This window comes from Apteryx rowi, unplaced genomic scaffold (assembly GCF_003343035.1).
Source record: "Apteryx rowi isolate R43461 unplaced genomic scaffold, aptRow1 scaffold_5, whole genome shotgun sequence".
NCBI lineage: Eukaryota > Metazoa > Chordata > Aves > Apterygiformes > Apterygidae > Apteryx > Apteryx rowi.
Window position 1 is genome coordinate 5,075,870 of NW_020450760.1, and position 14,795 is coordinate 5,090,664.

The window sequence follows — 14,795 nt, forward strand, 5'->3', positions numbered from 1 at the left end:
TGACATGAAGGGTCAACTTCTTTCCGCTCTGCTATAGCAAGCAGTGGGAAGACAAAGATAGAACATGTTTCTGTAATGAGCTAGTTACACTTGATATGAAAGAGTAGGGGATGTCTGCTCAGAGAGGCCACATTCAACACTGATGGATCTAGGAATGCTGGACACTGTAGTTTGCACTCCTAACAATACCTTAGCATCTATTTCAAACTATTTGCTGACAATCTAATTTCCCCCTTGAAATTGCAGAAGATGTAGACACCAGTTTTGTTTTCCCTCTTTTCCCATGGAAAGTGAAGCACTACTATTTTTATTATCATTACAAAACTCCTTCCATTTAAACCAAACTCATATAAACAACTGAAGACTTTATTGCTTTTATACATTACACTGAGCATTGTTATTTTCTCATTTTGACAAAATATCCACTATGAATATATATATATTGAATTCATCCCACAAACAGATGAATTGATTGCAACCACAGTATTACTGGAAAATAGACAAAAGGTAAATAATTATTTTAAAAGGTAACTATAGTCATTTTTTTACTAGTGGTGTGCTAGCAGCTTTCTATAAAAAATAGCTACAATTTTGAAAAGATTAGATTCTCAAAATGCAAAGAAAATATATACCTGCTCACTTTCCCTGCTCGTACAAGGTGGAATGTTTCAGGAATATAATGAGAAAGATCACACTAATTATTACAAAGAATTCAGCAATCATAATTTGTTTTTGCATAGGATTTTTCATCTGTAAAGTGCACAGAACCTCACAGAAGCAGGCTGTGAGTTTTCCCCATCTCTTAAAGAGTGGTAAAAAAGAAGGTTGCAATACTAATCCAGTCTCAGTGACAAGAGACAAAAACTGAACCTAGCAGCATCCTTATTCCCAGCATCCTGCTGTAAGCATCAGGAAGTTTCCCTCAGATAAAGAGATAGAAATGTGCTGAATTCTTGCCTGCATATCACCAGCAGAGTTCTAGAATTATGATTAAGGTGACAACACAACCTAGTCAGTCAGCCATCTCCTGTCCTCCCAAGTAATTACATTTTAACTATTAAAAGACTTTGGTAAATTGGCAGCTGTGTGAATGCTTGGTTTGTGCAGCATATACATTTGCCATCTTAAGATGATTAATGTAATTTCCAGCCCAGCAGACACCAAATAATGAGTTCAGTGCAATCACAGGTATTTGCATGCAACTCACCAAGAGACATGATCCAGGACATACTCATGCTACCCTTCATTTGTGGCCAATGAAAGACTTCAAAGAAGAACTAGAAGCTGGACAACTTCCACTACAGAGAGCTCCTCACATTTGAGTAAACCTAGGCTGTTTTCCTCCACAAGGCCTCCATGGAAGATTAATACAACAATTTGGCTAGACAGTGAATCAAGAACAAATGCTTTTCAGGACTTGCATGAAGAACCAGGAGAAGAAGTGACATGTAGTGGCTGGGAATTTTATATGCAGTTTAGCATCTGACTTCACATGGGATGCTGAGCAAGCCGAACAGTGTTTCTGGTCCCCTGCTTCCTTGTCTTCAAAAGGAAGCTGGTACCTAGCTATGAGATATGAGCTCCTCCTACTGATCCTGAGAGGCTCAATGTGTGTCAAATAGTTTGAGGTCTTTGGATGAAAAACATAAAAAATCATTATTGGTTCCCAAATGTTTTGTACATTATGTTGTTGTACTCAATACAACAATCAAATATAGAACATGTTTCTGCAAAGCCAGCATGTAGAAAATTCTCTATTGTTTCTTTCTACTTTATCAAGCAATCCACAGGAATCTTTAGAGTCCCTATTTAATACTATATTTACAACATCAAGACTGATTTTACCCTCCACATTCTTTGCAGTTTTCTCTTTCTCTCAAACAGGTAATATACTTGTGGGAAGAATGTCTTCCCTTAATAATTATTACACACAAAGCTTCAGACATGCAAATTTCAGGTAAAGGCCTAAAATTTTGAAGGCTGTCATTATCCTTCCAACACAAAGAGACTTTCCTGGGGACCACTGGTTCTGCATAAAAGGATGTGTATTCTGTTTCCTTTCAATGTTACAATGAAAGATAATGCCACAGCTGCCTCATAGACTTTTTGGTAATCCATTTCATGAACTGTCAAACACACCTATTGTATTATTAAAAAGCTACATTCATGCAAGAACCCATAAAGGGTGGCCTAGGAGCAAACTGATTCCAGCTTGTCCAGCTGAAATAATCAGCATCCACTGCATGTCTCTTGGAGTCACATGAATCTTGCCAGGCCTGGAAATTATTCTAAATCAGTTCATCACATTCCAACCCAACACTTCTTCTGATTACAAAGTTAATAGCTTGAAATGGACATTCTAGAATTAACACTGTGACCTGCCTAATTGGTGACACAAAGAGTGGCAAAGTGTAGTGCAAGTGCCAGGCTGAGAGTAACAGTATCCAATGATGCTTGAGGCTCCACTGCTAGAAGCAATGCTGGAAGAGGGAGATAATTGTAGGTTTTTCATTTCTCCTTTTGGCCTGCAAAAGTTTGCTTTCCATAATTGACTTTCACAGGCTACTTATTATGTATATTTCTCAAAAGAAAAATATCAATGAGCCATATGATGCAGCTTGATCAGACACTAGGCAAATTTTATAGTGTTTGAATGCAGAAGAGAATTTCTGAGAAAGGAGTGTAGTATTCTTAAGATGGTTCAGGTATTCAGAGCTACCCAACAACTCCTTTGAATGACTTCCAGCCAGCCCAGTAACATATGATATTAAAGTAATATGGTCAGGGAAAAAAGATTTATTTTTCAGATGAAGTGTTGTTTTAAAATTTCATTCCAAAAACAAAAAAAAAMCCCCAAACTTAAAAAAAAGTTGTACCTTCTGCTGGTTTAGCTACCTAACTGGGTTGAATGAGCAGCAGTGCTGGCACAGTGAAGGGGGCAGGGACACGTAATGAGGAAGCAGTGAAAGGAAGTGGGACTGTGCTACTGACCCCATGTACCCACTCAGCTGGCTTAGTTGTAATGTGAATCTACTGTCTGACTGATGTCCAGGCCTATCTGTAGAAATGTGTGAGACAGGTATCAACTGAATGAGTCTCACTCTCTGAGTATAAGACTTGACAGGTCTGAACGTAGGTTTTAAATGGCTGAACAAGGAAGGAAAGAGATTTGGCTGATGAAAACTTTTCCCAGAACAAAAAAAAATTCCAGTCAGAATCCACACTCTTGTACAGCACTAAAGACATCTTTTTATCTTTGGAATTTATTCTACAGTTAACCGAATAAGAACTCCGAAAATAAAGCCTCTTTTTATTCTCTCTCCTTGAATTTGCAATGGGAAGGATTTAAAGAACTATATTTGATCCATTAGGTTTGGGAACTCACAGTGCTGTACATTGTTTTAGTGTACTAAATTTAGTTGACTTCTGTCTCTTTCAATTACCCTTCTAAAAAGGACAGGTGAAAAATAGTGTGTCTCCTTACATCATTTGGTTTGCTGTTCTTTAATTCTTCTCTTCTAGTACTTGCTTATGTTTTGTAGGGTAGAGAGGACAGAACAGCTTAAGGGGGAAAAAAAGCTTTAATAACAAGTTCTTTTTCTGAGTTTGAGCTTGTACAGTCTCCCTTTTCATATTTATATCTCATCAATAAAATGTCAGGATTGTTGATAAGGATACAAAAGTCAGATGGAGAATGGGCTGAATCTTAACTCTGGTAAAATAGGCCTACTGTTAGAAATAGTAAACATAAAAATAAATTCCTCTGTGGTATATCTTCATGCCAAAATGGTCCATCAGTAACATGAAGCAAAACCAAATAGAAGTTTTACGTATTTAATCCATTGTCTTGTCCATTTTTGCCACAGCAAAGAACTGTAGCAGACTAGCATGCCCTAATTCTTAAAAAAAGAGCTGTGCTTCCCATCAGAGGTACTCTTACACATTTCAGAAATAGTTCAATTCCATTTGGTATCACTTACGTTGTATGCCCTCAGTTCAGCTATGAACAACATCTCTTAAAACCCCTCAACCTCTCAAAAGGAAGTAGAAAGTAGGCATGAATTCTGGGGCAGATCTTGAATTCAGCTTCTTCTTTGCAAAGGATACAACAGTGAGAGGCAAAGCGTTTCTGACTGTGATGTCCTCTAACCATCAAATGGCAATCAAATACTGTGATGAGGAGGAAATAAAAAGATGAATATGTTTTAGTGAGCTGTTTAAGTTTCCAAAACAGTAATTGCTGAACTTGACTGCTCTCAGAAACCTTGTTCTGAAAACAGAAAGAAGCAGCAATGGTTTCGCCTGATTTTCTGCAGCATCTGAAAGATGAAAGAGATGCTGAACTTTTATTCCCCCACCTTGTTTTGGTGCTCAGACTGGGCTGATACTCTAGAAAGACATGAAAAAAAGGGCCTTTGGAAAGGAAGGGCTCCATTCAGAAGTTCAGCATTTCTTGTTAACCTTCCTGTTGGAAAGTTTAGAAAAGTCTACCTTCCTATATCTGATAGTGCTTCATTAATTATCAAGACTAACCTACCACTGAAACCTAATGCAGAAAATTCAGCAGTGAACACATAGGTTTCACCGATTCCTCCAGAGACCTATGAGGCAAGGAAGTCATGCTCTGTAATAAAACCTGGAAGAACTTATGACAGGAATGAAAAACTTTCTAATGCATCTTATGAAAGTGCTGGTGACAGCAGTTTCAGTCCAGTTGCAAAAGGGAAGATGATAAAAAACTTTTACATTTCTTTACTTTCTTCTTGTCAAATAGGCCAAACTCACTAGGGACAAGACTATTATCAGAGATGATGATGAACAAGCCTACATAGAATTGTTGGGGGTTGTGACTTCTTGGAGCCAAGTATCTTTGAAGCAGATCTCCTGGCATCCCCCTTTCCCATCTATCCACCAGACATTCCCTAAACTTTCTTTTGATGAATGTCTTATTCAGACATCAAGATGTCACCAGGAACTGGGGAAAACAGGCCACATCTGCGACGTGGTTGGTACAAACATGAGTCCTTGGCAGTGCCCATAAATTCTGCTATAAGGTATGTAGGCAAGCAGTTCTGATAGTCTTTGTGGGCTGATGGCTTAAATAACTTGCAAATAGATCACATACTAGAAAAATGTCACTGCCTGTGCTACAACAACAGGTGTGTTCTTGCCCATAACTGGAATGCACCTACTAGGGCAGAGTTTGAAATTCACCAGTGCAGACAAAGATATTTTCTTCAGGTTGTAACAAAGGCAACAAAAGAACAGAAATATCTTAGCAGAGATTCAATTTTTTTTTGTATGAACAACTTATTTAATAAATGTCATTTCTCAGTTAAAGCTCTATTTTATGAACAGGTAATCAATCATTCCTCAGACACAAAAAATGATTGAAGTCCCTTTGACACAAAAGGATCCCTGTTTGCTTGTTTTTCTACTAGACTGATCAACTGTTGGGCATTTTGAGCACATAAAGTCCCCTGGCACTCCTCTGAAGAAGTCTTATAAGTAAGGAAGAAAACTTGCAATTTTAAGATGTTGGATACTCTCCATTGCTTGCTGTTTCTTCAGACTAACTGCTGACCTAAGTGGACTATCCATGCGTTCAAGCGGGTTTCCACAGTAAACAGGCTCCCAGTGGAATGTGAGATGTTATACCGAAATATTTGTCTGTCTTCCAATCTAGAAACTTGAGAACTCATGAGATAATTAGGGGCTTATAATCTATGCTGTCTCTCCCTTGGGGACCATTACAACATTGAGAAACTAAAACACTCCTGAGAAACATAATCAAGACAATATATCAACACAGAAAACCATCATGCCTAGTAAGTGAAGGAATACTCTGGTGGTTGAACATCAGACATTAATATGGCAATTTGCATCTGGATAAAATGGTTTTCCAGAAGAAATCACTTCTGTACAATACTTTCATTCCCAGTTTGATCGTCTTTTAGAACAACTAATAGGATTGTGGAAGGCAAGACTACGATGTTGTAAGAACAGACTGAACTGTAGGCTTATGTGATGAGTCTTCAGATGTGGTTGTGGGAGAGGAGCAGAGGGAAAATGGATGGAAGGGGGAAAGCAGCTTCGGTAGGTCCTACAAAGAGATGGTCTTGGGAGGTGTTGGGGTGGAAGAGGGGAATATATGGACAGAAGTTAGGGGACAGTGCAGAACAAACTCTTCTCTGCTGTTCCTGTCCCCTGGAAGGCTCCTTGTGATATAACAGTCCCTGCCAGGCTGTGGAACCCAGCTCACTCTCAGTGATCTAGCAGGTCACCCTACTCCCAGTCCAGGCCCCTCACTACTGCTGCCAGAGCTCTGAACACTGCCCTGCCCTATTGTGCCCTGATCTGCTCCAGTTCCTGCCAATGCCTCTGGTCTGCTCTGGCTCTCCACATTTTCAACGCTGTTCAGGCCAATGTAAATTTCCATAAAGCTAATAATTAACCTAACAAGGCTAAAAAAATAGTCTAATAAGGCTAAACGACTTGTTGGACTAAACTAAAAATTCCCTTGGAAGGCAGAAGAAAGAGCATATTGACATGAAGTAAGTAAAATAATTAAGAAAATTCATCTTACCACAAGCACTCACATCCTCATGTGCCAGGTGCTATGCAGATGGGTTAGAAGACAACAACCTCTTGAAAGAGCTTAAAACTAAGCCAACATGCAAAACCTGTGAAGAGCAGAGCAAAAACACAAACGCATTTCAATACATTTGTGGTTCCTCATTACCTCAATTATAGTATCCTTAGTTAATCAAGGAATGGCAAGTTCAGATTAAGTTCTGTGGGTGAACTTAACAGTTATCTGGTTGCAGTGTGCAATTTCACTTATGAATTACTCATGTCCTGTTAGAGCCTCACTCGCAATTTTGCTTCTATCACCTCTCCTAAAGGATAATTCAGAAGTATGCTAAACAGTCCACAAGTAACAATACCTTTCTTGAAGACAAGGAATACATTTTTGGAGGAGCATAAACTTGATTTTCAAAGATACTGGATAAATGAAGCTCTTATGGGCTTCAAATGATATTTTGGGCAAATCAAAAAAGTCAGGCTTTCCTTGCAAACAACTCAGATTCACCCCCAAAACAAAGCAGTTTCCACACTGATAAAAAGTATTCCGGTCAGATATGCCCCCAAACACCCACTCATGTTAAAGTGAGAAATTCCCCTCTAGTGAAGGGATAAAAGAGCATTCAAATGTTTCATCAAACATTTTGTCTACTCTGCTATTGAATAATTTTACAAGGAAGTCATATCATCTTGAAGAAACACTAATAACCCAATGTTTCTTACCCTTCCTTACAAAATACATATAAATTTTCCTCCCTTTTGTTTTCAGTACCTACTTCCATGTTAAATGCAGATCTTTCAGATTCAGAGAAAACAATGTGCTGTAGTTATGCCAGAAATGAATGACAAGTTTCAAAATTGTTTTTAGGAGGATTTTGGCTCGAGGAAGGGAAACAAGCAGTGAGATAACTCACTGCCACACATGCAACCAGCTAATGTATGAAGATAACAGAGGCAAAAAAAGTTGCCCGTCTGTAAACTGAAATATCAAGGTTCACCTGGTCTGGATAAGAGATGAGCTTTAAATTCAACCTCCTTCCAGGTTTGACAACACCAATAAAAAAACAAAATTTATAAATTATGGATGATCAGCTGTCACTAACAGAAGGAAGTGTTTGTTAGACTATGTCCAGGTATTTTTATCATCATATTGTCTTCTAAATATGGTACTGTTTACACTGTAACTTCCACTACAGCTACTACCAAGCATTATTAGAAGCGAGTGAGGGACTCCACATCTGCTAGTGTAGACCCACCCTTACAGTTCCAAAGGAAACAGTCCCATAATGGCAGATGAGTAAGAAAGCAAGAAAAAAGGCACTTTTACTTTTTATAGATAGATCTATTTGCTGAAAGGAATTCAGTTTATTAGTAAAACTATTTTTGTTCAGGTTTAGCAGCAGATAAAATTAGCCGGAGGGTTACTTACTTTCAAGTAGATCCAGTGTTTCACTCCACTCCTGGCAGAAAAGAAAAGGAAAGTACCTTTAGGTTTTCAAGGCATAGATCATGTATTTCTTGCGGTATGAAGTAATTTCTTTTAATATTCTGCTGTGCAATTCACCAATTCCCAGAACTGCATGTTACAGTTTGCATTCTGAACAAAGCTAAGTACATTCCCTTCCAGGGCTCTTTTGTCTTCTAAATGCATCCTCCTTGGTTGTGTTTCATGTTACTGTGTTCACACTGGTTCTGTATAAATGAACATATTAATCCTTAATTTTCTAGGTTTTTTGCTCAGTTTGCCAAGGAGGGATTTTTCTTCTCTCAGAAGCTGCAGATGCAGGTTACCACTGTGCCAGCTTCTGTCTTGTCTTGGCAAAAGGAATTAGTTCAGGAAAAGTCCAAATGTGTATTTTCTTTTCACTTCTACAGTGCTTTGTGGTTGTCTCACTGCATTTCAACCACTTTTCTTTCTATCATTATTTATGAAGAGCCCATCACAGCAGCTAAAGTCTGCGGAGTTGGAACAGCTGACCTTTCCAAAACAGAGGGCAGAATTATGGGAGGCAGTCTTTCTCCCATAACTATCTTACCCTTGGGGGCACCCATGAGAAAATGCAAAACCATCATGTTGGTTTGTTGCGGCATTCACGATGATTAAGGAAAAGCTGCCGGGGTGCTCTTTCACTTGTCAGTAACTTACGCATTTGTGGAACTTGAGGTCCACTCAAAAGTACTTCAGCTATCTGCATGCATTTTCAGTAGACCTAAATGCAAGACAAGAATTAAAAAAACATTTTTAAAATCTGACATGGAAGCCTGCACAGGCAGGAGATGCTCTAGTCTGAAAGGAAACAGGTTTGGGATGGGGTGAGGTAATACACGGATGGCAAGAATGAAGTACAATTGCAACACTGCTGGAGACTTCACCCTTGAAAGCACAGCACATCAGTGTAGAGAAGACTGGTACGTGGCATCCTGTTAAAGTCCTTGCATTTTTCAGAGATGTCTGGCTTACTCTGCATCCAGGCAAAACTCAGTTTACAGAAACAATATATTCCCTTTACTATGTATCCCTTCTGGAAAAAAGTAGAAAACAAAAACCTATTGCTATAGACACATCATCTAAAAAAATTAAAAATGGCCTAAAATTAAGCAAAAGTTGTTGATTCATGGAACCACCTTTCTCGATCCTCAGCTGCTCAATCTAGAAAGTACTAGGGAAGAAAACTAAAAAGCTTGTGAGTTAACATATAGTTGCATATGCATAAGATCCTGACTAAGACTCTAGGAATTGCTAAAGAATAACTGCTGATCCAACCACACCTGCTTTCTACTTGCCTATGGAAAATGACACCCACAACAAGGAAATCCTCGGCCACATAAAACAGACTCCTCCTTCCTCTGAGTATTGCATCAGTGCAAAAGCCCACGACCCCCCAAAGAGCATGGCAGGTGAGGAAATCAGGACTTATTGCCACAGAGTTTTTCGTGTCGGTTTTGATGTTCTAGTTCAGCTACAAACAACAGGGTCTGATTCATGTTCAGACAGCACGGCTCTATGCCTGTTTAGCAGAATTGTTGTACTGTGGAAACTCTAATTTAGAAATTCGACTACACCTCCTTGAAAATGGATCAGCTAAACTGGTTACACAGAAATAAACTGGGACTTAGTTGACACCTGCTATGATGAAGCTACTAGTACTTATCTATCATCATCCACACAGGGCATTGCAAACCATCTCTGAAACAACACGTCAGCAACTAGTAGACTCTGTATTAAAACTGTAATGGCATTAATATCCGATGTCTTCAGAACAGTAAAGATATCTTCTTTTATAAGCAGAAGAGTCTAAGAAAGCCATTATTTGTCACAGGGTGATCCAAAAGCTGTTAATCTCCTGTCTACACCTTAAGAAAGAAGAGAGGAGGAAAATCTAATTTAAACTAGTGCTACCAGGAATAAAAAATTCAGACTGATGCTATGTTAAATTACTCAAGAGGCTGAGATAACCAGCAATGGTCTTAAGAAAAAAAGAAAATTATAGGGTCTATCAATTAGGGAAGCGGTGCTCTGAGCCTATGTGCTGGCATGCTTACAGTTTTTTTAATGTCTGGCAGGATGTTTTACAAACTAAACTCAGCAAGATGACAATTCCACCAGAAGGTGCTTCAGATGGTTGTGCTAATAATTTTGATCAGTTGAAATGGAGAAAAACATCACTTCACTTATTTGGCTTTTCCAGAACCTGTCAAATCTGAGCAGAACCATTAATTGCCCCCTCCTGTATCTCTCCCCCATCCCTCCCACCTTCTTCCCGAAAAGACACACTTCAATTTATTTTTCCTTCAAGTATTCAGCATAATCAGCCTTTTTTTCCCAAAACTAAGTTTGGTCATTCCTTGTGCACTTCCTTTGCCAGAAGGAAGTATGATTTCTTGAGAATATTCATTGAAGGCTGGGACTGCTACTGCTGCAAACATGTAAGTGCTAACCACCATATATTGGCTTTTGTTTTAATAGCCTTTTAACCAACTTTGTTAATGGACTGAACACAATTTAGATATGGAACTTGGCTAAAATGTAGCTTCAATTGGCTATTAAAATTTAAGAGCCAACTAAGATAGCTAATTACAAAAAAGCTCCAGTGATAATGCTAAGCAGAATTAGTAATAGCAAATGACAGTCTGTCTAGTCTTATTCCCAAAGGGAAAGAAACTCTTAACTGAGAAGTCAACCAAACAACGTGCAGAAAACCTAATTGCATTACTGGTATTATGGCATCCCAAATCTGGCAGCTCACTGGGACAAAACAGTGAGTAAAGTCTGTCAAACTACTCAGAAAAGCAACTGACCCCCTTCTTAATGCTAGCTGCAAAAGACACCAGGTATTATTATTTGATCTGAACTTATTCAGAAATATTACTGTAAAAACTATAAAATCAGCATCATCTGAAAAATATCTTATACCTATCCTGAATTTGATTCTCTCTCCAGATATTTGAGATTAGGGAAAAAATATAAACAACAATCTGTCTGCTAAATGCTGAAGCACTAAAAGAAGCATTCTGTGCTTCATTATCAATATCCTCATTACACCATCAGTTGAAGTGCCGACTAGTTCTCCTGTGAAGATTTATCATATATGGTGGCCACTTTGAAACATAGGTAGCGGAGTCTTTAACATTCCCTACTCAAGTGTCTCCCTGCTGTGCCTGTAAATGTCAGTCCAGTTTTTTCACGGCTGTGCGCACAGATTAGAAACAGCAGGAGAGCTTGGGAGTATGACTACAATACCAGTAAGGACACTTGTCTTCATGGCACTGCTCAAGTGATTCTTGGAATGCAGGACCCTGCTGTTTTCTAATATTTACACACAACTGGAGTCATCAAGAGCAGTAAATGCAGTCTAAAGGCAGCTTGCTTCTTTTGTGTTAGGGGCTTTACTTTCAAAYGGGGATGTCAACAAAATCTACTACACTCTCCTCCTATAAAGTGGTATATTTCCCCATCACTGTTTTGCAAAACAAATGCAGCTACACATAAAGTAGTACAGCAGGTCTTATCATAGCCTTCTACTTGGTTCGCCCTGCCTGGCGCACACTTTAAACATCATGGCAGTTCACAGGGAGCCAGAGAGATTCTTGCCTGTGAGTAACGTATTTTTGCAGACTGCGTTTTGTGAGCAGAGAACAGACTTGCAATAACATTTACCTAGAGTAAAAAAGCATCCTTTTGGCTCTCAGAACACTTGTCAGTAAAAACTTCAACCAAGACATTTGGGGGTGGGCAGAGGGCAGAGGAGGGTTTACCAAATCTGCAACACAAAAATTACTTTTCGAATATGCTGAAATTTGTTTACTGGCATTTAGTTTTGGTAATATCAAAAAAAGCACCCTCCTTGAAAACATGGAAGGTAAAGAAAACAAGTTTAGCACTAAATAAGTTACTAAAAAAATGAACAACTAAAATACAAAAGTACAACTAAAGTACAAAAGAATGGTCTTGGCTGTGAATATGCAATAAGGGCAATAGAATATAATTTGCTTTCTTGAGAACATTTCTTTAGAATAGCGCATCACACTTTCTGAACAAATTGATCCTTACCATCATTAAAATGAAAGCTTGGTTTGAAGAGATTTAAGTGTAACAGGGCCTTCAGAAGTCCAATTTTTACTTCTGAAATGAAGATAACGTTATGCTTAGTCTTTAACCACACTTTGCTAGTGCACACCTAGGCAAAAAGAGAAGACCTTACAGTGATCAAAACAGAAAAGAGAAGGCACTAGAACTTTTAGATATATTTTTCCAGTCTTTATTTCAAAAAACCCCAGTTTTCTTCTTTTCAAAACCTAACCCCAGCATTCATTCAGCATTTTATGCTAAAACATATTTATATCAGTGTGTGGCTACTCAGACATTACACAATCAAGCAAGCAGAACACAGGAGATCCACACAAATACACTTTCCATGGCTCATATGGATTTCTTTTAGTTTCCCAAACATCATAAAGCAGTCTCCCTGATAAGAATGATGTTCATGCCCAAATTCCATGCATTTTTGCAGAATCAAAATGCAAAGTAGTGGATATTTCACACTAAAATTAAACATTGCATATTTTGACTTAAAACTCTGAAGAGAAGACTTATAAGCCAGTAAAAAGTGCTTTTAAAAAGATTTTGGAAGCATACGCATTTCTCAACTATTAACAACTGAAATCATTAATTTGCTATGAGAAGCACAACTGAGTCAAGCTTTCACTAGAACTAGATACCTTATGATATCATTCTTCATCTTTATAACTTTTCTAGCATTTTCACTAACAGAAAAATAAAACCTGAGGGGAGGCTGGGGAGGGGCTTTTTTTTTCCCCCCTGGGCCCTATATTAGAAATTCTGGTCTCTTTCTCTCTCAAGAAACTATAAATAATTGGAAAAGTGATACAAACAAAATACTATGCAAAAAAAGATCTAAAATTCACCTGTCCTACAAAAAGCACATAATGTTGCTGTAAACTGTTTATACACTTCCATTTTGTAACAAACTAGAGTGGATGTGAAACGTGATTTTGCTGTTGTGTTTTCTTGTTTTAATTCAAACACTTGAGCAATATTTAAGAGATGTCTCTATCATTTCAGACCTCTGACTGTGCAATGGTCTAAGCATTCATCTAAGTGACCTCCAATAAGACTATACTCAAAATTAAACTAAATCAGATACAACACTGCTGGCACCTTAAAAAGCAGCAATAACTAAATAATAAGGCTTTATTTCTACGTTTTAAAGCAGCCAAAAGCACTTTTTTCAAGCTTGCCCTTAAGACATGAATTTGTGTAAATAAAAAATAGAAATGCATCCTCACTTCAAAGTTGGCAAAACTTTGCATTTGTGTTAAAGTATACATAAATTATGCAAATAGTTTAATAAAACATTTATTTTCAAAAAACAGGTACAAACAGCAGTCTAATGTTTTTACAGGATTTATCATTTAAAAGGGGAAAAAAGATTCCAGTGCTACAGTAACTGAGAAAAAGAGAGGTGAACAGAAGAGCAACTTATTTTGTTTCATCTACTTCTGGACTTTCTTTCTGGTTGCTGTGCCTTTCTTGGTTTTTGGTGACATCATCCTCCGTGTTTTGGTAGCCACTGCTTCTGCAATTCAAAAAAAAGTCAAAACTTTCCATAAAATAAATACCAGAAATTTACCACAAGAAAATAATTTGCAAGTATTTTAAATGGATAGGTCAAATCAAATTATTCATTTAGCTCTGATTTACATGATGGGGGAAAAAATACAGAAAAAAAATAATCAGAACAGGTTTGGGGCATCAATATTCTCTTGAAAAACACATTATACAATTCAGCTTCCCAAACCACAGCATTACATACATTTGAGCCAACTTAACAGCTCACCTCCACCAAAAGATGAAGGATCAGATCCTCTTTGCATCCTAAACTCCTCCTTCCCATGCACCCTATTTCACTTCTGTGATCCTTCCAAGTATTGAGCCACCTTTGGTGCTCTTTGGACCTTGTGCTAAGCTGATTCAGCTGCCCACTCTGGCAAAGGTTGTTTTTTTTTTTTGGTCTAATATTTTGATGGTTTAGTGAGTTGACGTGTCTCAGACCATTCTGACTGGAGCTCATACCAAAGGTGGTAGAGGGCACACAGGTAGGAGAGAGAGACAGATTTTTGTTTGGCAGTGGTGAGCTATTAAATCAGTTCAGCTGTCAGAGTGCAACTTCACTCTCAGATTTAAATTATACAATTTAATTACTTAAATTATAAATTTAATTACTTGACAATATTTTATTAACAAAGGTAACAAACACTGCCATCTAAATAAGATTCTTAACACAGCCAGCAGGCAGGCTGTTCAAAGAGACTATAATCAAGTGCAATAATAAAAACCTCCTTGCATTCTAATTTTTTTCCCTGACCACTAGCAGGGAAAAGAAAGAGAGAGGGGGGAAAAAAAAACCAAACAGCTCATTTGCATGAATCACATTCATTTTTGATCACTTTGTGAGAAAGTAAAATGTTAAATATAATAAAAATTACTACTGTTTTCAGAAAAGCAGTTACTAAATGAAGTGCTTTTCATCTCCTAGTCATAGTATTTTTTTTAAAAAAATAATTCTGACTTCCTTCTTGAAGTCACTATGACTAATTTAACTTCTTGCTTGTAAAACTATATATAACCCTACAGTTCCTGCCAACTCTTAATCTGCATTAGTGACAAAGAAATAAAGGTAAGATTGAGT

General features: G+C 37.8%; 1 protein-coding gene across 9 annotated transcripts in view; it reads right to left on the reverse strand.

Annotated features, from left to right (window-relative positions):
• Positions 1-345: 345 nt before the first annotated feature.
• VRK1 (vaccinia related kinase 1) overlaps positions 346-14,795 on the reverse strand; it is a 66,346-nt gene continuing 51,896 nt past the window's right edge. For 5 of the 9 annotated variants that reach the window (XM_026079383.1, XM_026079384.1, XM_026079385.1 and 2 more), the window contains 5 exons: positions 12,137-13,682; positions 8,732-8,795; positions 8,015-8,045; positions 6,587-6,683; positions 346-4,170 (listed from right to left, as the gene is read on the reverse strand). In XM_026079383.1, the coding sequence (XP_025935168.1) occupies positions 13,653-13,682 (30 nt within the window). In that variant the 3' untranslated portion in view covers positions 346-4,170; positions 6,587-6,683; positions 8,015-8,045; positions 8,732-8,795; positions 12,137-13,652. Of the gene's footprint in view, positions 4,171-6,586; positions 6,684-8,014; positions 8,046-8,731; positions 8,796-12,136; positions 13,707-14,795 lie in introns of those variants that run through there. The other 4 variants (XM_026079390.1, XM_026079389.1, XM_026079391.1 and 1 more) reach the window with 2 other exon arrangements.